The sequence below is a fragment of the Tenrec ecaudatus genome, chromosome 1 (assembly GCF_050624435.1).
Source record: "Tenrec ecaudatus isolate mTenEca1 chromosome 1, mTenEca1.hap1, whole genome shotgun sequence".
Taxonomy (NCBI): domain Eukaryota; kingdom Metazoa; phylum Chordata; class Mammalia; order Afrosoricida; family Tenrecidae; genus Tenrec; species Tenrec ecaudatus.
Window position 1 is genome coordinate 51,351,866 of NC_134530.1, and position 26,993 is coordinate 51,378,858.

The following is a 26,993-nucleotide window of genomic DNA, read 5'->3' on the forward strand; positions in this document are numbered from 1 at the left end:
GAAGTAATGCCCCAGGAAGAGTGCACTGGTGGTTTGGGTATAAAAATTTATTACACATCCAGAAGTTTACTAGTGCACACAGATGGGCTAGGACACATGGTACTGGGATGAGGACAGCTAGCTCTTTGGAACGTGAACAAGTTTGGATGGCTCAGAGCCTCGTGCCACGCTGATGCGTCAGCGAGATTAGGAGGGCACATGCCAAACACTCAGGGGCAGCAGGGCACTGAGGGGCTGCCCTGCCTGCCTGCCTGCCCGCCCGCACCGCCACCCGTCTGATTCAGGCTTCAGAGGATACCACGCCCAGAAGCAAGCAACTGAAGAACAGGGACTTCGTGGGGCGGTCCAGGCTTGTCTCTGCAGAAGTGACTGCAACACCATTGTAAGCAACAGCTTTAATGGAATGATTTCCATCAACTCCACATGAAGTTTCTAGCCGTCACAATTCCATAAAGTACAAAACATGAAGTTCCAGGCCGTGGAGACAGAAGGAGCCCCAAGGGCGGCACCTTCCTACCCAGGTTGCTCAGGGAACAGGGAGTGGGGAAGGTCTTTTTCGTTGTTTTTTTTTAACTGAGCCCCTCATTTCAATGTACAAAAGAATTATTCTGATTGATATTAAAGTGTACTGAAACAAAGTGGACTAAAAAGCAAGTACTATTCTATGTGGGGGGAGGGCGGGAGAGAGAATGAGTCCTTCCAAGCAGGAGGGGGGCAGCTGGTGGAAGCTTCTGTGGCCGGGCCCGGCGGTGGTCACTCCCGCTGCTCCATTTTTACTTTTGGTGGTCTCAGGAAGGTTCGGTTTTTCTTCTCTTTCTTCCCTTTTGTGTTTGCTTGGAAATTTCGCCAGCTGTCCACTCGGCCATCTCGACTTTCCTAGACACAAGAGGATTTGAGGTGAGGAGGCTAGTTCATGAGGAAGGGCCTCAAACTGCTCTGCCATCCACCCAGCCTCCTGCTGCCCAGCTGTCTTCTGGAATGCCCCAAGGACTTCCCTCCCACAGCCACAGACCCAGGGAGGTGTCACATCATCCCTAGAAGGCAGGAGTCCCATGCTGGGAGGGGGTGGGAGGGAGTGTAAAATATATGACACTCACCAGAACGAGGTCACCATCTAGGGCAGTGGTTCTCAACCTTTCTCGTGCTGTGACCCTTTCATACAGTTCCTCATGTTGTGACCCCCCCAACCATAAAATTACTTTTGTTGCTACTTTATAACTGTAATTTTGCTACTGTTATGAATCAGTGTAAATATCTGATAGGCAGGATCTATTTTCATTGTTACAAACTGAACATAATTAAAAATAAAACATAGTGATTAATCACAAAATGTGTAATTATATATTGTGAAATATTTATGTTTTTTCCAATGGTCTTAGGCAACCCCTGTGAGAGGGTCATTTGATCCCAAAAGGGGTTACAACCCACAGATTGAGAACCGCTGATGTAGAGGGGACCTGCAGGCTAGATGCCGTGTCTGTCTAATCCTCACCAAGACCCAACTAAGGTGTGTCCTGCCACCCATGTTTCACAAATAATGACACAGAGACTCAGAAAGGTGACATCTTTTTCTCCCAGCAGTTCGGCCATTCTTTCTACTACACTCTTGCCTCCCTTCCCCACCAAAATACTTGGATGCAGGCTACAAAGCCAGCTCAATGCCCAGCCAGTTATGCTGAGAATTTCACTAGGGCCCCTTCCTCTTTATCAAGGGGCCTGGTTGCTTTATCTTTCCTGGGACAGAAACAAAGCCATCGACCAACCAGTTGATCACTGGTTACCACAAAAGTCCTAGCTTCTATAAAAGGAATGATCAACTCTTGCTAGAACCTGGAAATCCCTGAAGAGCATAAGCAAGGTCTTGAAAAGAAATCAAATTAAAAAACCATCCAGCTTTCCGCAGGCTCCACATCGAGGGCACAGAGTCTCCTATTCAAGGCTGACCCTTAAGAGATGAGTTATTTTCCTTGGTTCCAGCTGCCACCTCTGCCTACCACAACCTCGTTAAAAAAAATTTTTTTTTTAAAAGTCAGGTCCTTGCTCAGGACCTGAAGCTCAAAGGTTAATGAGCCAGACTCAGCCTCATTCTCCAAAATTTCCCATCTTCCCCACACATCGCAGTTCCTTATCTGTGGGTATATCCCAGGAACCAAGTTTCTATACTGGGATGTTTGGAGTTGGTTTTTTTTATTCTGGAAGAAGAATCCTTGGTGACCTTGAAAACTTGCCTCAAAGTTTTTCTGCCACTCCCTTTCTCGTTTGGCTTTTTCTTGAGCTTCAATCTCTTCTTCCCTTTGCCGTTTCCTAGGAGGAAACCAGTCTGTATTATTTATGATATTTATAGACAGGGGCAACCAAATAAAGATAAGGCAAGTTCCACAGAAGCAAGCAGGATGTGATAAATTACTCCCCTGCAGGATGCTACAAAGACAGCTGTCTGGAAAGTGTTAAGAAGGACATTCACGGGTGTTTCAAGCTTAAGGCCCCAGATCTGCTATCCCAATAGGACAGCCGGCGACTGCCTGAGGTTTGGGGCTCAGTCCATGACAAAGCTGGGTTACAAAGCAGAATGGCCACTGCAATGGCAGAAATTCTTACTGAAAACTACTCCGGACAAAACCCTCACCCAGACAAGGGCATCTGACAAAAGTAATGAGCAAATAAATGCTATCGCTCACTACAAAACACATAAACCAAATTGACCTCAAGATTTCTAATGAGCATGGAGTATCATCAGCATTTTGATTGCACTATCTACTCATGAGGAGCGTGAGTTTTTACACATTAGACTGCAATCCTTTAAGTTCAGCAGTTTAAAACCACCAGTAGCTCCTCAGGAGGAAGATGGGGCTTTCTACTCCTGTACAGAGTTACAGTCTTGGAAACTCAGAGTTTGTCTGTCTGTGTTAGAATAGAGTTTGAAGTTTTTTTGGACCTATTCATTCTCTCTTTCTCACTCACCCTCTGTCGTCAAGTTGATGTTGACTCATAGGGACCCTACAGGAGAGGGCAGAACCACCCCGTAGGGTTTCTGAGACTCTAACTCTTTAGGGGAGTCGAAAGCCTACTCACTGTAGCAGCCACTAAGCACACAAGGAGGTTTTGGCCTCAATAACAATAGTCTGAAGAACTCTGCCTATTTTATTCTAGGAAGCCAGGAAGAAAACACACAGCCCTCTTGATTATAAACTCCCCAGGGACAGATCCATTCAGTATTTCCCAAAAGTTCAAATGAGCATTTCTTTCTCTGGTGATTCAAAAGGTTGGCTGCTTCAGAGAACAATTCTAGACGGTCTCTTCAATGATGATTTTCTAAGAAAGAAAATCCCCCAAAAACGAATCTTAGTTTATTCCAGGCCATTTAGGGAAGGTTTATACAAATACACTGGGAAGTACCTTTCATGCATCTCTTTGGCCTCTCTTTCTTTCCTTTTAATTTCCAGTTCAGCAAAGAGTTTCATGGTCTGTTTATATACCGCTTGTTTGAACTACAAGAAAATAAAAACAAAAGACAGGTAAAACTTGTACCAGCAACTTGAAATACAGCACTTTTAAACAGGGCTCAAGTCAAATGCAGATTAGAACCCAACAAGGAAAAAAGGATTCTTCAAGAGCTCCACTTCATGATGCTGACTTTGGGGAGATAAAGATCTGAGATCCTCCAGTTACATCATCCAATGAAATATATAGGAAAATAACACACACGACTTGCTAAGGAAGTTGGTTTATCCCTTCTACCCACCCACCCCACCACCACCTCCTCGCCATTCTGTGGCTTGCCACATAAGTAAGGTGATGAGATATCCTGAACTACCAGGATGGAGGCGACATTGTTTTGGCAGAGCCACAGTAAGGTGACGGAGCCCTTGGATGGCACATGGTACAGAGCCACCAAACCAGCCTGAGACTACCTGCCCCCAAACTACTAAACAAATCTCTCTCTGACTCAAACCATCACTACTTTGGGTCTCAGTTATATGAAGCTTACCTTCAATTCCAGCACTAAGTTGAAAGCAAAATGCCAAGGAGCCTTTTATAGTTTTATTATAGTCTTGCAGAGGTTAAGAACAAAAGTAATCATTAGAACTTAACAGTTAAAAAAAAAAAAAGAACTTAACAGTTAATAGAACTTCAAAAACAGCAAAGAATGAAAGTTAGTAACAGTCACATCACAGAAAGTTAATAAAAATACAGCCCCCCACTGCATCAATTTTTAATCATTTGCCGAGCTCTTTTGTACGCAGAAATGTGTATTAAGAAAGCATGTCTGAGCACATGTGTGCGCCTACATTCCATGTATGTAAATGCATTCCATGAACGTGTTCAAGTACGCTGCATAGACGGTCCCAAGTGGAATGAGCCCGTTATAGCATAACACTCAAATTCCTTTTAAAAAAAAGAAAAAAACCGACTTAATGGACTGAAACAATCGAAGACTATCACCCTTGGAACTGAAGCCACTCCCGAAGGTCGTCTTTGAGCCAAGTAATCAATTAGCTTATCTAATAAATAACATCACCCTTCAGTGATGTGCTCCCTTAAACAATGAACCAGATGAGAGCAAACAGTCCACAATTACCCAAAAGTAAAGGTAAGAAGCCAAGGAAGGAAGGGAAGGGAAGCCAGAATGATGGGAACAAAACAAACAGAATGGGAATAATCAGGATGTTGAAGCATTGTAAAAACTATAGCACACATCACAGAACAATCTGTATATCAACTGTTATGTGGTATCCTAATTTTCCATGGAAACTTTCACCTAAGACACTCACACAGATATATCTGTCTCTTCTCTTTAATGTGGTCGTCTTAGGTTCTACTCAGTGAAAGCCGTGGGACCCACCCCAGTCCTTTATAAGGACAAACACCAGAGGGTTCAAGGTGTCAATCAAGACTATTCCACTGTCTTTAAAAGCTTTAGTCTCATCTAGATGGATGGTTACAAGAGATTTTCATTTTTGTTATGTTTTTCAGCTTTTTCTATTTTTCCTATCATTAGCCTGTGCTCCTATTCAATCAGAGAGAAAAAGACAACCAAAAAGGGGAGATAATTATCAACTGAGGAGGACCGAGGAGCATTTGAAAGTTATCAGAAAAGACTGAAGAACTGGACTAAAAAGAAATGCTAAAGCACTTGGGCAGGCAAGATTCCATAAAAATGAGCCCCTAAAAATAACTGCTATTGGAATTGGTCCAGATGAGTTATCTTGAGAAAACCTGCAGGTGACTGGGTGGGACTCACCAAGACCTGGGATTCTGCTCTTAGCTTGTCTCATAAGCACTCTCCAATATACTTGAAAAGTAGAAATTATAGATAATACTGTCGTGTGGGGGAAGATAATGGATAAAGTAAGTCAATGGATAATCTCAATCAAGAGACCCCCACTAAAAAGAGAAAGCTATTGTTCAACTCATGCGCACATACCCGCGCGTGCACTCACACGCACGCACACACACGGGAGAGGGTGATTAAAATATAGATGAAAATGTTCTACGTTGAAATAAAATGTTGAGGGTACAAAGATGTCCTTCCCTATGATTCTCTTTTCAGCCGACCGATGGGTGAGGCCAGCCACTGCAGGTAGGGGTGCCTTTCTCACCCTCACTCACCAGCTCGGGGTCATCCTCCTCCACATCTGTAGCTTTCCCTTCCTTCTTCAGTTGCTTTTTTCGCTCTTTCACCTAAACAAACAAAAAAGAAAAAAGGTTTTTGTAAAAAAAAAAAAAAAAAATTAGCACCCACAGTTTGAGAATGTAGGTCTACATCATGATCTATATATATGTGTACTTTTCTGAAGGCATGTTAGACTTCAACATAAAGTTTACAGTAAGCTCCCTCATCTCCCACCGCCAAACATCAACATGTTCAAGAACAGCTGTGAGCAAGGGGTCTTTTCTCTAAAAGCCACTCCATCAGGAGGGGCTGAAGGACCAGCTAGAGGTGACCCCAACTCCTCAGGTCCTATGCCAGGTCCAAAGCGCCATTGACAGATTGAACAGATTAACCACGTATCTTTTGCCGCTTGCAGTCATATGTGTACAGCTAAGCCAATATATTCTATCAAATTTTAAAAGCAGATAAAAAATCTGGGCCATTATGTTTAAGCCGTATTTGGGCTTCTTTTGTTGTTGTTATGTTTAGCATTTCTACAATTGCAGTCTTACAGTTTTCCCCGCAAACCCTCTCTTAAACTCACAATCATGTTACTGATGTTTCCATAACTTTGGTCACCACTGGGATTTTTTCATTTTATTTTATTAAATTCACCCATTCACACCAGAATGACAGTACTCCATTAAATAACCATGGTAAGTTTTCAGCACACCAGTATAAAGCTCAGAAAGGCCCTACTGCCACCTTGTGGTCAGGAGGCCTAGGGACAGCTCTCTCAGAGACAACCTACCTACAGGTACTTTTGCCACAATGATTTAAAGAGTACTTAGCAAGCATTTTTCCGGTTTCTCCCAAAGGTAGGCCCGTAAGTGCCGCCAGGTCAACCCCAGCTGGCATACTAGCTTATGACCCACTTAGCCATTTCCTTCGCTACACCGGGCTGTTTCCTATTCCACAGCTTCTTCAAAGGAACGGCTGTGCGTGTCCACACTGTCACCCAGTGAAGAGCCCTACTGACTCTCAGAGCGAATCTCATCCAGAGCCTTGAGATTCTGCCCCAGTAAGTTAAAAATGGAAACAAAGATTTTTCTTACCTCAAGCAGCCCACCTTTACCATTTTCCATCACCTGGGAGATTTAAGTAATGCCCTCAAGAGCAAAAAGCAATGTGGTCAGCTAACGGAATTTCTTTTTTAGGGTCCTTCTCAATCTTGATGACATTTTTCTTAATTATTGTTTTTAGAATGATGAGGGCAACAAATGTACAAATGTACTTGACACAAAGGATGTATGTATGTATGGATTGTGATAAGAATTGTACGAGTCCCCAATAAAATTAATATATATATATATATTATTCAGAGCCCCTTGCCAATCTTCCTCAAAGCCCATTTGTCCACTTTGTAAGGACAAGAATCAGAATCGAGGGTTAAAGGACACATCCACTCTCCCACTCTCCAAATGGGGGTGACGTGGCAATAGGTAACAAGAGGGCAAAGAAAGCCCTCTCTCCAAGACACAGGGCTACAAAGGAAAAGAGGTGGGCACAGGGCCCCGCCACTCTTCTCCCTGAGCTCTCAGGGCCAATTACACCCAGACAGCCACACACGACTCTTGACCACCATAGCAACATGGTGAAGCCCACAGAAGCAGCCACCAGTTAAGCCAGTAGACACTGCTAGCCAACATTCACCCTCCTACCAAGTTGCCCAAAAGCTGCTAGTACTTCCTGTAAACACAGCGGCACTATCAATACTTACAGTGTGTTCCACGTATTCTTTTCCTGCCTGAATTACATCCAGGGCCCTCTTCTTTTGTTCCTGATCCAGTAGCAACTTGTAAGCTTTGTCCACAGCTAATGCAAAACATTGAAATTAACTGTTTCTGCAAACACCCTCTCAAAGTCTGAACTATACTCAGGCAGGGTACATGGGCTGTGCCATCTAAAAGCACCCCTCCTTTGTCAGGGACTATTGTTAATTGACTCTACAAACATACAGCTCTAGCAATGAGTTCTTTAAGAGCCTTGGAGAAATTACATCTACATACAAGAGTACATACACTACATCAAGATCGAAAGCAGCGATAAAATAGTTCCAAATATTTATGTTCGGGGTGGGGAGTGGGGGGTGGGGGAGGATCCAATGCAGTTAACAGTCTATTTGGCATATAAGCGTTTTACACAGCAAAGTTAATATAAGGCCGACTGCTTAAACAGAAACAATCTGATTGGGAATGACAACTAGTGTACTGAGAACCACAGCTTCTTTATGACCAGAAGGTAAAACGAGAGCACTCCTCTCTTGATCTAGGACAAGGGACAGTTAGTCTATAGCATGGAAAACTGTTACTTATAAGCAGGTAAATGTACAAATACCTTCAAAAGCCTTTTGTGCTCTGTCAGCATCGTCTTGGTTTTTGTCAGGATGCACCAATATGGACAACTACAATCAGAACCAGGTTAGGTTTGTCAATACAAAGAACATTTGGTAACTCTTGGCCTGCACTGCTGTCTCCTTAACAATCAAGGTACTGGGGTAGGTATTCTTGGGGGAGAGGGAGTTGTTAGCTAGCAACAATAAAAAAATAAGCAATTCTCATGAACCAAAACACTAGTGTTTAGCAAAAAAAAGTTTCAAAAGGTACACACACAACCATCACAAAGCTGAGGACAAAGGGAAGCTACACATGAGGAAGGAGTCTCGGTGCTGATCTGGGGACGAGGGAGGGAAAATACACTACTTTCCTGATTGTCTCTGGTTCTGAGCACAAAAGGTACGCAGCAGGTCAGCATGGCTTTCCTTTAGAGAACTTCTGAAAGAAAGCTGCCGCTCCAGCTGGGGTCCCCCAAGTCTTTTTAACAACAGAGGCCCACCCCCTTGGCCCTCTGACCAACTGCTTCAGTGGCACCTCCGGCTTCTGGCTTTTTAAACCACAACTAGACTGGGTCATAGGCACTCTGGTGGCGCTGCAGGTTAGCCACTGGCTGCTAACTGCAGTCAGCCACTCGACCCAGCAGTCAGCCACTCCACTGGTGAGAAAGAGAAGGCTGTCTGCTCCTGACAAGACTGATGGTCTCAGAAATTCTATAAAGGGTCGTCAGGAGTCGGAATCAACCTGAAGGTTTAATACGGGATTATAATTAGGTGTGAGAAACTATGCAAGAAAGCACTACCTTTTACTTTGAGAGAATACTTGTTAAAGTGTTGGTGGCAAAGTGCACGGTGGGGACTTTTCCAACTCATAGTGACCTTACAGGACAGAGCAGAACTGTCCCACAGGGTCTCCTAGGCCATCATCTTTATGAGAGCAGACCGCCAGGTCTTTCTTCCTACTGAGCCACTGATGGGTTTGAACCACCAAACCTTTGGCTAGCAGCTGAGTGCTTAACCACTACACCGCTCGGGCATCTTCAAGCTCAAGTCTTTAGGGGTGATGTGTCATATATAATGAAGCCAAAAATATATAGTTCATGAAGCAAACTGCTGGATATAGGTGGTGGATAATACGGGGTTTTTTTTCCTATTCTTTCTTTTAAAACTGTAACTAAACTTTTCATAATAAAAAGGTTTCTTTAAGGTGTTCCATCAGTATTCTTTCATTCCCACAGTCAGGGTTGAGAACCACTGACAGACGGAAACCAACTGAAAGAAAATGAACCGTGTCTGGAGAAGACAGCAAATGGGAACCTAATGCCAAGTTGGGCCTGAATGGAGCCAGACTCCTGGGTTCAAATGCCAACTTCAATTACTTATCGGCTGCAAGACCTTGAGCAACTCATGTGGCCTATTTCCACCTCAATTTCCTCCTCTGTAAATAGGACCCCATCTCCCTGAGAGGATACAAATGAAGACCTTTGCGCAGTGACTAACAGATGCTGACAACAGGCAGCCAGGCTGAGGACACCACCAGCTCTCTGCTGTTCTCAGTGCTCTTTGTAGATGACCTCACGGAAGCCTGTCACCAACCCCATGGAGCATGCACCATTAGGATGTGTCTTTGTCCAGATGACTAAACAAGCAGAGAAAGGCGGAAAGGAACTTGCCCAAAGCCACACTGCTTGTAAACGGGACAGCCAGGGTTTAGTTCCCATGCCCACCTCTCAACCATGAGGCTGTATTAGGAGCCCTAACTCCATGGAGCTGCAGAGCAAGCTGTTTTGACCATGACCTTGAATACTTGCTTATTAAATTGAGAAAGACTGCTGGGAGTTCTAGAAAAAGGGAAAAAGCTGAACGTTCATGTAGAGCAGGGCTCAGGAAGAAAAAGGTCTACAAAGTTATATAATGGAAAATGAGTAGGCAAAGATCAAAAAACACGTTGGTTTAATGGCAGATCAGCAGATGAATGTGAGTCAGCAATGCGGGGGAAACAAGTGTCTTGAAGAGGCAAGCCTAACACTGGATGTTAACAAGCATTTCTTGCAGGAGCTGAGAGTTACACTCAGCAGTGGTCAGAACCTATTAAAATATGAAACTCCTAAGAGAGACACAGAAATGAGGGAGAATGACCAAAATGGAAATGTAATCAGGAAGCCAGACTTGAGTGTGGTTGTTCAACCAAACAGACAAGGCTAGTGGTAACTCAGTTTTCAAAACTGGAAGGGTTTTACAAAAGCTTTTCATAAAACTTCTGACTCAAGTTATTAAACATGAGACCAGGCAAGGATCAGAGCTTGTGCATCTCCTGACTGGAGAACATTCAAAAGCTAGCCTATAAAAATGATTCTCTGAAACATAAACGCCCACCTAATTCACAATAAAAAGTATTCTATACACAAAGGGGGGCATTCTTTATCAAATCAGTTATCTCATAGGGTATTCATTTAGTTAACCCAAGATAAAACTGAGGGAGGGCTGAGGAATCGTCTGACATGTTTTCTGTTGTACACAGCCTCGCTATGAGCATAACTGACCAGATGGCCCCTAAGAACTACAACAAGTCAGGGGATTCCATCCATGATGGTTCTCAGCCAGTGCTGCGGTTCTAGTCTGTGCTTCTCCCTCTTACTTAGGGGCTAATGAGATCCTATTTAGATACAGAATTCATTCTAGTCACCAGCAACATATACTTCTTAAATTACATAAAACTTTAAATCACTGTTGTTTTTTTAAAGAACAATTACCCCCAAAAGTTTTATTTTGGCCCCAAAGTACCAAGTCCTGAAAAGAATCATGTGCTTAACACATTTCTAAAAGATTCAAACTCTATTAGAAATAATACTGTACCTGCCGAAATCTCTTTTTTATATCTTCATCTGTCACTTCAGGATCTATCTGAAGAACCTGCAAGAATCAAAATCAAAACTTGTAAAGATGCTAAAAAGAATCTATACATTTAATCAGTGCTCAGTAATTTACACATCCTATAATCAGCACAAAGCCCTGATGGTCCAGTGGGTTGTGTGTCAGGCTGCCAACCGCAAGGTCAGCAGCTCAAGACCACCAGTGGCTCTGCAGGAGAAAGATGGGGCTTTCTACTCCTGAAGAGAATTACAGTTTTGGACAGCCACAAGCGTTGTTCTACTCCATCCACAGGGCCACTATGAGTAGAAATCAACCTAATGATAGTTGAGTTTGGTTTATTTTTAATAGCATGAGGATCCGTGGTGGTACCGTGCTTAAGGCACTCTGCTGCAGCCACTCCAGAAGAGAAAGGCATGTGGTCTGCATTCATAACGATTTAAACTAAGAAACCCTGTGTGGCAGTCTATTCTGTCCTCTAGAGTCGCTATACAGGAATCAGAATTGGCTTGACGACAGTGGTTTTTATAATCAGCATCCAGAAATGTACCCAGTGTTCCAGAACAGTAACTGGCACACAGTTCTAAAAATTGCTCCAAAACTGGGAATAAGTAATCAATAACAGGGAATAGCTATATTGTTCTAGGGTTCCCAATGCAATAATTTCACTTCCATCTTTCCACACCAGAGAAATTGTTATATTTCTCCTTCACTAATTATGCAAAGTTATCCCACTTACCTTTGCAAATGTGAAGAAAGCTTAGCCGTGCAACGTAGAACAAAATTAGGCTGGCTACCTGGTTTTCATCTCAACCCAGTAATGCCCACTTAGCTCTACTTTCTAGCTCTCATTTTAAGATCAGCTGTGGAAACCAGGAAGGAGGCCTGGTTTGAACGCTGACCAACTGCTCCACCAGCTTTGTTCTCATTGAACAGCCTCAGAAGCCCCACTGGGGCAGCTTGACTCTGTCCTATAAGGTCACAAAGAGTCAGAAGAGACTCACTGGCAGTGACTTTGGTTTCAGTTTGGTGGACACCTGAGAGCAATTCTGGGGACCCACTCCAGGAAGGTCTGACTTGAACTCACAGAGCCATGTGGCATGACCATCTATACTCTTTAGTAACAATAATTTCAACAAATACAGTAATGATTCTTCGTCAAGGCTGTACATCTTAGTACTGACATTTCTCACAAGGAGTTTATCTCTATCAGCAAAATGAATTTATTCATCAAAAATGTATAGAGTGGCTAATGCCTGCTGAACACACTAAGAATGCAAAGTTAAGTAAAGGAAGCCTTTGTTAAATTTTTTTTAATTGAGGAGTCCTGGTGGCATAGTGGTTATGAATTGGACAACCAACTGCAAGGTCAGTAGTTTGAAACCACCATGCCGCTCTGCAGGAGAAAAATGAGGCTTTCTAATCTTTCAAAGAGTTAGTCTCAGAAACCTACAGGAGCAATTCTACCCTGTCCTATAGGCCACCATGGGTTTTAAATTACCCTCATGTCTGTAGCCTATTTCCAAATGATTGGCCAATAAGGAAGGGGGTAAGAAAATACACCACAGGAAAATATTTTTCTAAGGGGTCTATCAGATGTGCACAGATCACTGGGAACAAATATTCAAGAGTGGCTGGAGAGGCCATCTGACTGCTCTTCTTTTAAAGAGTACAATCACGAAACAGATCCAGATCTCTTTGAGCCAGTTATATATTCCCATACAAACTTTCTCAGAGCCTTCATAACACTGCAAGCTAGGCATGGACTTCAAGGGGGGCAGTTCAAACCCATCAGTCTGATCCAAGAAAGAAAGATGAGACTGCTTCTGTAAAGAGGTACAGTCTCAGAAACCCTATGGAATTGTTCTACTCTATCCTATAGGGTTGCTACAAGTCGTAATCAACTCAATGGCAGCAGGCTAGGTCTGGCTGTATATAAACTTTCTGAGCACCTATGACTACAGGATACTGTTACTTGCCATTGTTGTGTGGGATTTAAAAACTGGCAGAAACATGATAGACAAGTAACAAGTAATTCTGACAGCATGATTCTGACGGGTGTGAATCCACAATATGGCTCTAAGGAAGCACACAGGTGCGTTCAGATTCATGGAAAAGTTTTTGTCTGGTCATTCACAATGCATTTTCTGAAACCTATTGCAACTCAGAGAGCCCTAGTGGCATAGTGTTACGTGTTGGACAAGGTCAGCAGTTTGAAACCACCAACTGCTCTTCAGGAGAAAGATGAGGCTTTCTACTCCCGTAAACAGTTACAGTCTCGGAAACTCACAGGGACAATTCCACCTTGTCCTTTAGGGTCACTACAAGGCTCAGTATCGTCTTGATGACAATTATTCGAACTCAGGCTTTGGGAATACAGTTTGAGAGACACAGCGTCCGATCTCAAAAAGCTAATTGATCACCACATGGGAACAAAAGCATTCGGCTGCAGCAATCATAAAAATTCCTGAACAGAAATAACTTGGAGCAATCCCCTTTGGAGCCTTCAGCCTGAAACGGGAATCCAGCCTGAAGTCACACCTGAATCGTGTGCAAGGTCCCGAGTTCTGTGAGATGAACACCTTTGTGTCAAAGATGTCAAATGGCACAAACAGAGAGAAGAATAAGTGGAGTTTCTGGCTGGGGCCTTTTCAGGCACAAATTCTAAAAAAAGGAACCTGAGGAGGGCTGAGCAGAGGATATGGGTTCATCTAAGCTCAAGAAGTGGGGGAGGCCTCTTAACCTAAGAGTTATCGAATGCATGAATGCATGGAGAGACATTTGAGTAAGGGCTGAGAGCTAAATATGTGGCTGAATAAGGAATCTTTAGAGATGGCAGAATTTTTTTGTTTGTTTGTTTCCTGGCTAAGAATTACAAGCCATGGTGATTAAAATGCTCAGCTGCTAACCATAAAGTCCATGGTTCAAACCCACAAGCCACTCTCCCCAAAAGAAAAGGACTTGCAGCCTGCTGCAGCCTGACCACCTATGGGGCAATTCTACTCGGAACCAACTCAATGACGATGGGCTTGGTTTTGGTTTGGGGAAGGATCCATGCAATAGGACACCGCAGATTCCCTATCTAACACCTTTGTCTACTTACAATAAAGTGGTGTACAGGAAGACAGCCTCATCTTGTTCCCATGGAGCAGGGTGGTTTGAACCATCAACCTTGAAGTTAGCAGCCCAATGTTTGTTTATCCCACAGTACCACCAGGGCTCCTTCCTCATACAGCCTGGAATACCTCACTTCAAAGGACCTGTAAAACAGCTGGCACACTTGCATGAAACATGAAAGAAAAAGTTCTAGTGGACAGTCGGGGGGTTCTGCCCACTCACACGAGTGTGCCAACAACCTCACCATGTCTTCACATACGCAAACACACTACCTAAGGTGAGGACAGGAGGCCCAAGGCAGGGAGTTCAACTTCTAAAACCAAAGGCACTCCAGAGTACACTAAAAGCCTTCATATTGCTCTTAACTTAGACTAAGAGCTCCACCCCAAACCAAACTCACTGCCATCCAATCAATTCCAACTCTGAAGCACAGGGTAGAAATGCCCTTGTGGGTTTCCTGCCTGTACTCTTGACGGGTGTAGAAAGCCTCATTTCTCCTAAAGAGCCGCTTATGATCTCGAATTGCTGACCTTGCAGTTAGCAGCCCAACACGTAATCACTATACCACAATGGCTCCTGACATCACTTACCTTAACAAATGGGAACCAGAGGGACATTGTGCGATCACATAGCCCCTTTCCATGGTACCACACTCAGTTCAAAAGTACCACACTCGGCTGAAAAGCACCCCCCTCCCCGATTCTATAACAAGGTAGACATCCACTCTGGGCAGTGTCGTGATGGCCAAAAGAAGGGTGTCAGAAACCCAGATGACCACAGGCAGGTTCCACACCAAACTCACTACATCAAGCCAATGCTGACACAGAGACCCCGTGGGTTTCAGAGTTTGTAACTGTTTATAGGAGTAGAAACCCCAGTCTCTCTCCCAAGAAGCTGCTGGTGCTTCCAAACTGCCAACTATGTGGACCACTGCCCAACGTGGAACCACTATTACCCCCAGGGCTCCTTTACAGGGCAGGCTGATGGGGTCCAAATAGGGTGAGAAGGGCATCTACTTAGAAGGGCAGCCTGTCCTGGGGTGGCTGCGTGGGCTGAGGAAAGCATCCTGATAGATGAGTAGCCTGGCACAGGATATCAGAACCTGTGCAGGATGAGTGTCCACAAGGAAAGGAAACGGGATGCCGGGTGTCACAGCCAGAGGGATGATGATGGCATCTCCACGGAAGTATAGCCCAGCACAGTGAGGAGTGTGTCATAGGGAAGGTGACCTGAATAGACAGAGAAGCCCAAGCAAGGCATGAAAACCATTTCCACAAAGAGGCAGCTTGGCATGGGTTGTGTAAGCCACAGTGAAATGGGTGCCCACAATGAAAGTTGCCTGATGCAGGGCAGCCTAAAGATGGTGGAGTGCAGACAGAGTGGAGAGGATCTGTGTGGAAATCTTGCAAAGGGAAGCCTGGAACTTGAACAAAGTGAAGAGGGCATCCACGCAGGGCAGTGACCTAGAATCATGTGGGGTCAGAGTTCAAGTAGGATGAAGGCCTCCATGGGGGAAGGCAAGGGATGCAGTGTCAGGGGCAGAGCAGATTAAGGAGGACACTTACCTGCTGGGAAGGTTCAGTGGGGGATACTGGAGCCTAAGGGGGTGGGGTGGGGGGGGTGGGGAGAACATGCAGGGAACGGGAGGGAGAGAGAGGAGTCGGAGTTCGAGCAAGTTGAGGAAAGTACGCACAAGGGTGGCCTGGCGTGAGAGTTTGAGTCCAGGCCTGGCGGGAAGTTTCTGCAAAGTGGGACAGCCTGATGTGGAGCAGCAGGGTAAAGGGAGTAAGGAGCTGTGCACAGGCGGAAAGGAGTGACACTGGGAGATTGATGGTATGCAGAGAGTCTGATCAAGTGAATAAATCTATTAGAGGTAAGGAAAGTCAGATTGCTTACGATTAGAAAAGGAAATTACAAACATGGTAAGCAAACTAGAATAAACTCTGTAGTGTTGGACTGAAATTTAACCAAGGCTGAGCAGACCAATAAGCAGAATGGGAAAAACTATGGGTCAAAGTCCTTGGAAAGGGAAGACTTAGAAATGGCCTAAGGAGCTTGACAGGAGCCTGAAGTGGGAGACCGGATTACTGCTAGGGCTATGGCGAGAGATGCACATCTGTAAGCCAGGCCTAGCTGCTTCCAGCTCTGCCTGTCCAGAGATTAATTTGCTGAGCAGTGTGCATGCTGCCCCTATTTTCTAGGAGAGAGATGACATTTCTAGCAGGGTGTCAACCAGTAATTGTTCCCACTTTAGCTACTGCTACCTCTCACCCACATTTTGCAAATTTGGATCCATCCCAGTTTCATCTCTCAGCCACGACTAAACTGAGCAGAATCAACTCAAAGTTCTGGGAAAAAAGCAAAAGAATGCAGCATCACTTCTGTGATAGTCCTGCCACCAATGCATAAATGGAATCTAATATGAAGAAACATTGAGACAAGCTCAAGTGCAGAGACATTCTAAAAATAACTGGGCTGTAGTCTTCAGAAGTGTCAAAGTCATGAGAGTCAAGGCAAGACTGAGAAACCGTTCCAGATGGTGGGTGACTAGAGAGACATAAACACATGGACCTAGAGAACTGAGACAGAACCTTCTGGTATAAAGGACCCCACTGGGGTCTGAGGATTCTTAACACCATTACATTTATTTCCCTGGTTTGAGAGGGAGCAGAACGTTCTGGTTTGTAGTAAACACGTAATATCATGTTTCCGGATGATAGCGCAGTACACTGACAAGGTAGTCTCAAAGAATTCAAGGGGAAAAGAGAGAGAAGTCATCACAGTATCAGTCACAACTTTACATCTACATTATTTCAAAATGAAAAAAAAAAAAATCCTAAAAACTACCCTTCAAATAGCAAAATAAAAGTTTTTAACACGTCATTTAAACCAGACACAAAATTTACAGTAGCTAACTGTTCAAAACGCCTTGGTGGAACAGTGGAACTCTGCTACTAACTAGAAGGCTGGCAGCTTGAACCGTAGCCACAACAGGGGGAAAGATGTGGTGGAGACTGCTTTCCCTTAGAAACCCGCAGGACTGTCACAGCCCGACTCTGTCCCACAGGGTCACTGTACACTGGAAAATGACTCCATGGCAACAGGCTTGGTTTTTTTTAGCTACTTCTTCACACGTGAAGGAGTCCTGGGGGCATATCGGGCTAGGCTATTCACTGGGCTGCAAACCCCAAAGTCAGCGGATTGAACCCACCCATCTCTGAGGAAGAAAGAGAGGCTTTCTGCTGCCACCTTGATGTACCTCATCAGGAGCCCTCGAGAGCAGTTCTCCCCGGCCTATCAGGTTGCTAGGAGTCTGAATTCAGCCGAGACAGTGGGTTTGGTCACATACGAAAATATTGGTATTGCTGAAAGATGGACAACATTTGACAGGGCCAAAATGACCTCATTTCCTTAGCATGGTGTACCTCTCAAGCTCTGCTCCTATAAAACGACCCAAGTCCAGGGCTAACTTCCACACACACGCTTCCCAGTCTAGCTGTGTGTTCTGATCGGATGTATGTGCAGACATTCAAGGTTCCATCTCGAAGGCCACAGCATCTTCAGTCAACTAACCTCAAATGGGTTCAAATTGAAGTAGGAGGAGCCAGGACGGGTCAGTCTTTCAATCTGATTTTTAGATGTTAAAACCGAGTCTCTCTTCTCTATTTGTTTGACCTACAATAAAGGAACACAAATTTCATTAGTAAAGTTCAGTAACAAACTCCAAACTATCTTAACATGTTCAGTAGACATCTACTTGTATGTTCACAATGTACAAGATATTTTTGCTAATCAACTTAGGGGATAATTACAATGGTTACCATTTGACAAATATCAGTAATGTAAAAGCTTTCCATGTTATTTCTTCTTCTCAATAAATCATATAGTATAGATATTACTATTATTACCACTTTGTCAGATAAGAAAATGGAGGACTAAGAGATTAAGTGAGGTGGTTCCCAATTACAAAACTTACAGACCCAAAGTTTCACCTCAGCAGTTTGATTCCAGAACAGGCACCAAAAAGATTCCAATGTAAACAATTCACTCCAATTAGTTCCCAATCTAATGATGGAAGATTTGCTTATGTGTGACTGTATTTAATTTGCAACATCTTAAGAAAAATATAATTACACTAAACGATGTACTAAAGACATTTTTTCAGTGTCCTGGGAAGAAACAATGAACTCTGCTTATCTAGAAACCATGAGGAAAACACCTGGCATAAAGACAATGCTAAGGAGAAGATATACCAGGTTGCTTCCAGGAAAACATCCTTGGTACCATTCTCAGTGCTGAATGAATCTCTGGTATACCGCCTACCTGAGTGATCTAGCGCTGCCAGAACAGAAATGCCCAGTGGATGGCTTAAACGAACCAATGTATCTTCTCAAATTTCAGGAGGCCAGAAGTCCAAATTCAGGATGCATACTCTGGAGCAGGGGTTCTCAACCTTCCTCAGGCCGTGACCCTCTAACACAGTTCCTCATGTTGTGGTGAACCCCCAACCATTACATGATTTTCATTGCTACTTCATAATGGTAATTTTGCTACTGTTATGAATTAGGCGACCCCTGTGAAAGGGTCCTTAGACCCCCCCAACGGGGTCACAACCCACAGGTCGAGAGCTGCTACTCTAGGGGAAGGCTTTCCTCTCTCTGTTACCTATGGGTGAAGGTCCTTGTCTCTTCAGCCTTGGTTTCTTGGTTCCGTGGCAATCTCCATGTGGCTTGCCATCAACCTTCTCCAACTGCTAGTGTAAGCCACTGATTTTATATCTTATAAGAAACAGACCCAAAACATCCCCTACGCTAATCTCTCCTCATTAAAGTAACAAAGACAAGCCATTTGCACATGAGATTATAATAACCACAGGCAAAGAGATTAGGATTAATTACAACATAATTCTAGAGACACAATTCAACCCATAGCTGGCTTCCCAAGCTTCAAGTCCTTCCCACATGCCTACCACCTCCCCCATCACATGATCGCCACAGTTTTAAATAAGCTCAAGTCTAAAATATCATCTTCTGAATTCTCTATGTCAAGGATGGCTACAATTTTAGGCATAGTACAGACTGGAGCAAATTCCTCTTCATCTATTACCCTGTGAAATCTTGAATATGTTATCTGTTTCCAAAGTACAATGATAAAAAAAAAGCACAAGGTAAACATTTCCACTACTCTGGAGACACCAGAGGGAGAGAAGGAGTAACAGGCACCAAACAAGCCCAAAATCCAGAACAAACTACATAAACTCGCAAAACTTGAAAACAAAACTATCCTGGGTGGCCCCAGCCTCTGAATCCAGAGTGAAGACACCTTAGTCCTGGACTTCAGCTCCGCCTTCCAGGCCCTATGGGATGGCAATTCGACTCCTGCAGTTTTGAGTAGCACTGTTCTCCTCATCCATCTGACCAGCAACCACAGCCCTGACAGGCCCCAGAGTAGTTCTTCTGAGGCTTGGGCATAGCAGCCCTGCCCCCTCAGCTGTGGGCAGCAGCCCCACACTCCAGAACTGAGTTGGGAAAGATCAACTCTGAAACCTGGGAGGCTGCAGCCTCACCCTTTGAAACCAAGAGGGCTTGCCTCTTGGGTTTCTTCCAACGATTCTGCCGATCTCCCTCTGAGCGGCTCCAGAGACAGTCCTATTCTTTGACTGGAGGACAACAGGCTGAGCTCCTTTGGCCTGTTTCCTGCCTGTAAAATTCCAAGAGGCAAACAGCTTGTTTGCTTTTGTTCCCTCCCTGTCCCCTTCAGTTTAAGGTAAGGGGTTTTCTACAGCAGTTGGTCAGTCATCCGTCACAGTCTCGATCACTTTATGACAAAAGATTATTAGCCCTGGTGAACGTTTGCCCTTAGTTGTACAATGGAATGTTCCAGATCTTTAAGTTCTGTTTTCATTTGGTACAGCTCACCCTTAAGGCCACTTCTTTCCTCTGGCATTTTACTATAAAGCGGCTGAGATTTCTAACCACATGACTCCTTTAAGGTCTTGCTTGGAAATCTCATCAGCCTAAATTCATCATATACAACAACATCATGTACCTTCCATAAAACATTTTTAATATAATTCAGACAAGTTCTCTGCCAATGCATAAAGCATATTACCCTTCTTCCATTATCCAATCACATATTCATTTGCTTTTAAAATCTAAACACAGAAGCATACTTAATACCCACATTTCTAGGAATATTCTGAGACAATAGACACTTTCTCTATAGCTCTAGTCGCTTCCTCGAGCTGTTACTAGAATTGTCTTTGATGTCCACAATCTAGGCAATCTAGGCTTTCGCTGTCTCTTGAGTAGATTCTGACTCACAGAGATCCTTCGTACAACACAATGAAGCACTGCTGGATCCTGCACCAGTCTCATAATCATTGTGATACTCAAGCCCATTTGTTGCAGCCACTGTCTCAATCTATCTATGGGCACCTTTGAGGTATTAATAAGTACCTTAAAACTCTTCCAAGCTCTTCCCATTAACCAAGTCCCAAACCACATCCATAATTTAGGTGTCTCTTGCTACCAAATTCTGTCTTAGTTATCTAGTGCTGCTGTAATAGAAATACTGCCACAAATTAATGGCTTTAACTAGAATCCCTTTTCACAGTCTAGGAGGCTAGATGTCACAATTCAGGACTCTACTACATTTCTTCTTCATTGATAAAACAGAGACAACCCATTCCCAGATGAGATTGTAAACACAAATTGAGTGGTTATGAAATCCAATACGTATTTTGGAGTGACACAATTTTATCCATAACACCATGGTTAGCTCTTTTGCCAGCTGTCAAAAGTATTTTGAAAATATATGATCCTTTGAAATCCTACTTTCTATCACAGGATAAATGTCCTCGAATTTTAGAAGAGTTTTTTGAATAAGAATCTTCAAAAATTTGGCTAGAGTTTGTATACAATCAGGCAGCTCTGTTTCAAAATACTATAAAACTTATTGAAGGTTGGATGAACAAGTAAATGTGGTGAAGAAAGCTGATGGTGCCTGGCTATCAAAAGAGATAGTGACTGGGGTCTTAAAGACTTGAAGATAAATAAGCGGCCATCTAGCTCAGAAGCAACAAAGTCCACATGGAAGAACACACCAGCCTGTGTGATCGAATGGTCCCGAAGGGATCAGTTATCAGGCATCAAAGAACAAAAAATCATATCATGGACTGCACACCTCCATGATAGGATCGCTGAAGACAAATGGGTGCATAAGCAAATGTGGTGAAGAAAGCTGATGGTGCCCGGCTATCAAAAGAGATAGTGTCTGGGGTCTTAAAGGCTTGAAGGTGAACAAGCGGCCATCTAGCTCAGAAGCAAAAAAGCCCACATGGAAGAAGCACACCGGCCAGTGCGATCACAAGGTGCCCATGGGACCAGGTATAAGGCATCATGCAAAAAAAGATATATGTGTGTATGTGCATATATATGTGTATGTATGTATATATATGTGTGTGTGTATATATGTATGTATGGGCAGAGGTTGTACACTGGTACATATGAGGGCTGGAGGCACAGGGAATCCAGGGTGGATGATACCTTCAGGACCAAGGGTGTGAGGGGCGATGCTGGGAGAGTAGAGGGTGAGTGGGTTGGAAAGGGGTAACTGATTACAAGGATCCACATGTGACCTCCTCCCTGAGAGAGGGAGGGCAGAGAAGGGGGGGAAGGGAGACTCCGGATATGACAAAATAACGATGTATAAATTACCAAGGGCACATGAGGGAGGGGGGAGCAGGGAGGGAGGGAAAAAAAAAGAGGACCTGATGCAAAGGGCTTAAGTGGAGAGCAAATGCCTTGAGAATGATTGGGGCAGGGAATGTATGGATGTGCTTTATACAATTGGTGTATGTATATGTATGGATTGTGATAAGAATTGTATGAGTCCCTAATAAAATGCAAAAAGAGAAAAAAAAAACTTATTGAAGGTGACAAAAGTTCGGTAATCGAAGTAGCAAATGAAGTTAACAATTTAAAATTTCAGTGTCAAGAGCGGTTAGAAAATAATTTTCTTCCATTAACTATCTGTAATAGTATAAGCCAACTAGAAGAATAAGGTGCAATAAATCATGCAGTTATCATGAATCATGTTTTAAAAATTCTATAGTAACTGCATAGATTACCTAGAAGAGTAGATGGTACATTACAATGATATTGAACATTTTCATCGAGTTATGTTAAAATAAGAACTTAATTGGAATAATGTGCAAAAATCATTCGATCATATTACTCAAAAGTTCCCATATAGTATTATTTCTGAAAATGATCTTTTTAATGAGTTTATCATTATTTAAAAATATATTGATAAGGAAAAGGTTAAATCTTGGGCATCAGCAAAAATCACAATAGAGAACAAATGGTTAGAAATATTTCATCATTTTGAAACAAACCATGTTCCCATACAATAATGCACTAAAAATTATGGAATACGTGGTGTCCTTACCAGGAACTAATGCTGCAACTGAACACGTTTTTACTATGGTAAATAAAGTGTGCACATCAGAAAAATCACAATTGAGGGTTGAGACCTTGAAAGCCATTTAATATGTGAAATATAACAAATTCTTGTAAAAAATTTCATGACCTTTTAGACAGCAATCTACTAAAAAATTTACTCAAATGAGAAATATGCCAAAGAAGAAAATACAAAACATAATTTTTAATGTATTATATTTGTAAATTGTACTTATGTTGAAATTTTTTTAAATTACAATACTATTTTTGCATTCTATGAAAATTTTCGTTGCTCCAAATAGACCAAATTTTTAATCAAGAACACCCCCACACACAACCGTCAATGGTGTCCCGCTTTACCAATGTTAAAATCTGGTCACCTTACCATAGCAGCACTGTAGGTTAGGCTTTGGGTTGATAACCATGAAGTTGGCTGTTCAAACCCACCACCTGTTCCTCAAAATTGAGACTGTCAGTTCCCATAGAGAATTAATCTCATAAAGATTTCTAACTTGCTAGGAGTTAGAATAGACTCATTGGCAACCCAAACTCTTACAGTACTGGACCACAGGTGGGATATAGGCAAGTAAGATGGGCAGCATGACTCTGGGCACAATTCTGGATGGCAGGCAGGCAGATGGGCAGCAGCAAGGCTGCAGAAGGTCAAAAGACTGCTACTGCTGAGGCTGGTGCCCGCCAGCTGGCTTCCTCTAGCTTCCATCAGCAGTGGCAGCAGTTAGAGGGCAGCCATGAAGTTGATGATGATGATGTGCACAAACCAGTTCCCATAGGTTTTAAAATTATGTTTAACATCCTATATCACAGAACATACGCTGGGCTTTAAGCAACATGCACCTATTTATTATTGTTTACTGTTTACCTCCCCTAAGCTCTATATAGACAAGAATTTTTCTGTTATTTACAACCATATCCCCAGCACCTAACTAGTATCTCCCAAATGTCAGGTACAAAATAAACACTGATTGAATGAAAATCAAAATGTCTCTCTTCTAACTGACACTAACCCAGGATCTTTTTTTTTGAATAAGAGATGGTAAGTGAAAGAGTTCGCTACAACTCCAAAAATCTACTGCCATCAAGTCAATTCCGACCCATAGTAACCCTTCCTAGGGTTTTGGAGACTGTAAATCTTCTATAACTAGCCTCATTTTTCTCCTGGGAGCGGCTGCTTGGTTAAACCCACCAACCTGGCAGTTAGCCCATAATGCCACTCAGGCTCCTTGAGAAATCATTAGAGGTCAATAAACTTTCATACCAAAGTATTCACACTTTCAGATGAATTATACACACTGTAAAAAGGCAGATTAGAGTAGATGTTTTCATTTTTAAATGCAATAATCCTTTAGAGAAACTGCTTTGTAACAAAAGCTGTTAAAACACTACCACAGATACAGATGAATGTGACATGCTTATAACTTTCCATAGATTCAGCTAAGGGGAACAACTCCATTATTTAAATCCATTCCAACTTAACAGGGTTCCCCATTTTCATGCTTGTTTAAACTCTGAAAAAGGTGTATTGATACACATGGTTGTAAAGGGACTTCAAAAAGTTTGTGGAAAATGGAACTGAAAGATAATGCAAATTTTCCACAAACCTTTTGAAATCCTTCATTATTTATGAAACCCTTTCTTATATATTACTCCTTTAATCCTCACACACAATAAGTATTGACTCATACTTTTTAGTGGAAACTGAGAATACTCAAAATTCATCCCTCCAAAGAATTCAATCCCAATCAAGTAAATTGGCTTGCAAGAAATAATTCCTAAGGTCCTCTGACTCCACGCAGTATGCTTTTCTTTCATTTATTCGTTCGTTCAAGGAGCCCCGGTATCTCTCCCCGGGAAGTTTTAAGACTGCTAATTGCACAGTCGGTGGTTCAAACCCACCAGCCACTGAACAGGAGACAGGGGAAGCTGTTTGCTCTTGTAAAGATTTGGTCTCAGAAACCTTACAGAGGGGCGCGATGAGGAGGAACTGACTCGATAGCAACGGGTTGGGTACGCATTCATTCACTAACTCGGCAAATATCTACTGGGCATCGACTATGTACTAGGAACTGGAGATACTATAACAAACAAGCCTAAAGCCAAGCTTACTCCCGCCCCAACATGATACCCAGATGCTATGTGCTGTTAAGACCCAGAATTGATAACTCCACCTCCTGAGCCTTGGGCTCCTCACCTGTAAAATGGAGCTAACGATGCCTACTTGGCATAAAGCATAGCGCCTGGCGCTCGAGAATGGCAGGAATGACCACTCCGAAGTCATCGGCAAGATGGAGAGAAGGGATCCCTCCCGTTTGGAACAAGACGGCTAAGTCACCCCGTGGCAGGCCCAGGTCCTCCAGCCCCTGACTTCTCGGACTTGGGCTGCGCGTTCGCGCCCAGGCACTTCGCTGGCCGCACTCGCCTCCTCTCTCCCAACCCCAGACCCGAACCCCGCTTTTGTCGCCCCGGGACACCCCGCCTCTCCCGCCGGAGCGCTCGGAGGAAACACGCACACCCCCCAGCGGCTGGCCGCCGCGAAGGCCGGGCTGAGGTGCAGCCCAACGGCCCAGGCCGGACGGCCCACCGTCTTCGTCCACGGAGGCGAGACCCGGCGGGCAGCCGCGCTACCACTCCCGCTCGACCCCAACTCACCTCACTATAAAAGGTCATAAACGCCTCCTCCGTGCCGCCCCCGCCGCCCGCAGGCCCGCTCTCCCCAGAAGCCGCCATTTCCCCAGCGCGGCCGCGGCCTCACGTGGTGCCCGCCGCGCTGACGCGCCAGCCCCGCCGCGCCACACCCGGAAGCGCGCCCTTAAAGAGCTAGCGTCCCGGCCCTGCGCCGCCCCGCCCCGCCCGGAAGCGCGCCCTTAAAGAGCTAGCGTCCCGGTCCTGCGCCGCCCCGCCCCGCCCGGTCCTGCGCCGCCCCGCCCCGCCCCGCCCGGAAGCGCGCCCTTAAGGAGCTAGCGTCCCGGCCCTGCGCCGCCCCGCCCCGCCCGGAAGCGCGCCCTTAAAGAGATAGCGTCCCGGCCCAGCGCCGCCGCGCCCCGCCCCGCCCGGAAGCGCGCCCCACCCGGAAGCGCGCCCTTAAAGAACTAGCGCCCGGGCCCAGCGCCGCCTTCCCTGCCGGCCTTTGTTTCTCAGGTGAAATAACCAAGTTACCACTTTAAAATCAAGAACTCAGCTAACAGGCATGGTGTTGTGCAAACACCGCCTCCATCTAGTTCCAGAATATTTTTTCCCCAAAAGGAGACGCCTCTATCTGTTCAGCAGTTACTCCTCCCTCCCCACTGGCAACCACCACTGTGCTTTCTGTCTCCGTGGGTTTGCTTCGTTACCTTCTCTTTCTCTCTCTCTCTCTCTCTCTCTCTCTCTCTCTCTCTCTCTCTCTCTCTCTCTCTCCTCTCTCTCTCTCTCTCTCTCTCTCTTCCTCTCTCTCTCTCCCTCTCTTCCTCTCTCTCTCTCTCTCTTCCTCTCTCTCTCTCTCTTCCTCTCTCTCTCTCTTTCTCTCTTCCTCTCTCTCTCTCTCTCTCTCCCTCTCTCTCTCCCTCTCTCCCTCTCTCCCTTCATGCCTTTTATTCTTTCTTGCCCTCTTCCTTATTCCCCGCTTTATTATTTTGTAAATTTACTGTGATGAAATATATATATAATTAGCCATTTTAATCATTTTAAGTATACAATTGAGCAATTCAGAGGCATTATATTCACAATGTCGTGTGATTATCAGCACTATTTACTTCCAGAACTTTTTTACCTTAATTACACTAGTGATTAGTGTAGATTGGTAGGTTTGTTTGTCTCCATACTTATCCCTCAGTGTGGGTTGCTATGATGCTGAACAGCTTTCAGCAGAACTCCAGGCTAAAACGGACTAAGGAGAAAGGCCTGGTGATGGATTTCTGAAAACCAGCTATCACAAGGGTCCCATTTGCCACCAATTCTAGGCCTGGTGCAGGACCTGGCAGCATTCCACAAGGTTCCCTGTGCATGAGTGGGGAGAGGACCTCTATAGAGTCAGCAGAAACACCTTAATCCTGATGTGCAACCATAATCCGTATCCATTGCCAACTTTTCCATCACAGCTAACCCATACGCAGCAGCTCCTAAATGATGATTTCTCCTTTCCACTTCCCACACCCCCTTCAGGAACCATTAAAGATGCTGGTCTCATTGGATTGCATGTTCTTTTTTTCTTTTTTAATCATTTTATTGGGGACTCGTACAATTCTTATCACAATCCATACATATATCCATTGTGTCAAGAACATATGTACATTTGTTGCCATCATCATTCTCAAACCATTTGACTTCTTGAGCCCTTAATATCTGCTGCTCATTTTTCCCCTCCCTCCCCACTCCTCCTACCTCATGAACCCTTCATTATTCATAAATTATTATTATTTTGTCATATATTACCCTGTCCGACGTCTCCACCCGCCTTCTTCTCTGCTGTCCCTCCCCCAGGGAGGAGGCTATATGTAGATTCTTGTAATCAGTTCCCCCTTTCTACTCCACATTCTCTCCACTCTCCACTGGTCCTGGAGGA

At 44.1% G+C, this 26,993-nt stretch overlaps 1 protein-coding gene across 2 annotated transcripts; it reads right to left on the reverse strand.

Annotated features, from left to right (window-relative positions):
• Window positions 1-380: 380 nt before the first annotated feature.
• DNAJC8 (DnaJ heat shock protein family (Hsp40) member C8) lies at window positions 381-25,238 on the reverse strand. 2 transcript variants are annotated; one of them, XM_075553088.1, is made up of 9 exons: window positions 25,103-25,238; window positions 17,547-17,648; window positions 10,842-10,898; window positions 7,991-8,057; window positions 7,374-7,468; window positions 5,611-5,682; window positions 3,397-3,488; window positions 2,229-2,304; window positions 381-876 (listed from the first exon to the last, which is right to left on the reverse strand). In XM_075553088.1, the coding sequence occupies exons 1-9, from the start codon at window positions 25,178-25,180 to the stop codon at window positions 754-756; spliced, it is 762 nt and encodes a 253-aa protein (XP_075409203.1). In that variant the 5' UTR covers window positions 25,181-25,238; the 3' UTR covers window positions 381-753. The 2 variants fall into 2 exon arrangements, with proteins under 2 accessions (XP_075409203.1, XP_075409197.1); XM_075553082.1 differs by lacking the exon at window positions 25,103-25,238 and adding an exon at window positions 24,645-24,806.
• Window positions 25,239-26,993: the final 1,755 nt, after the last annotated feature.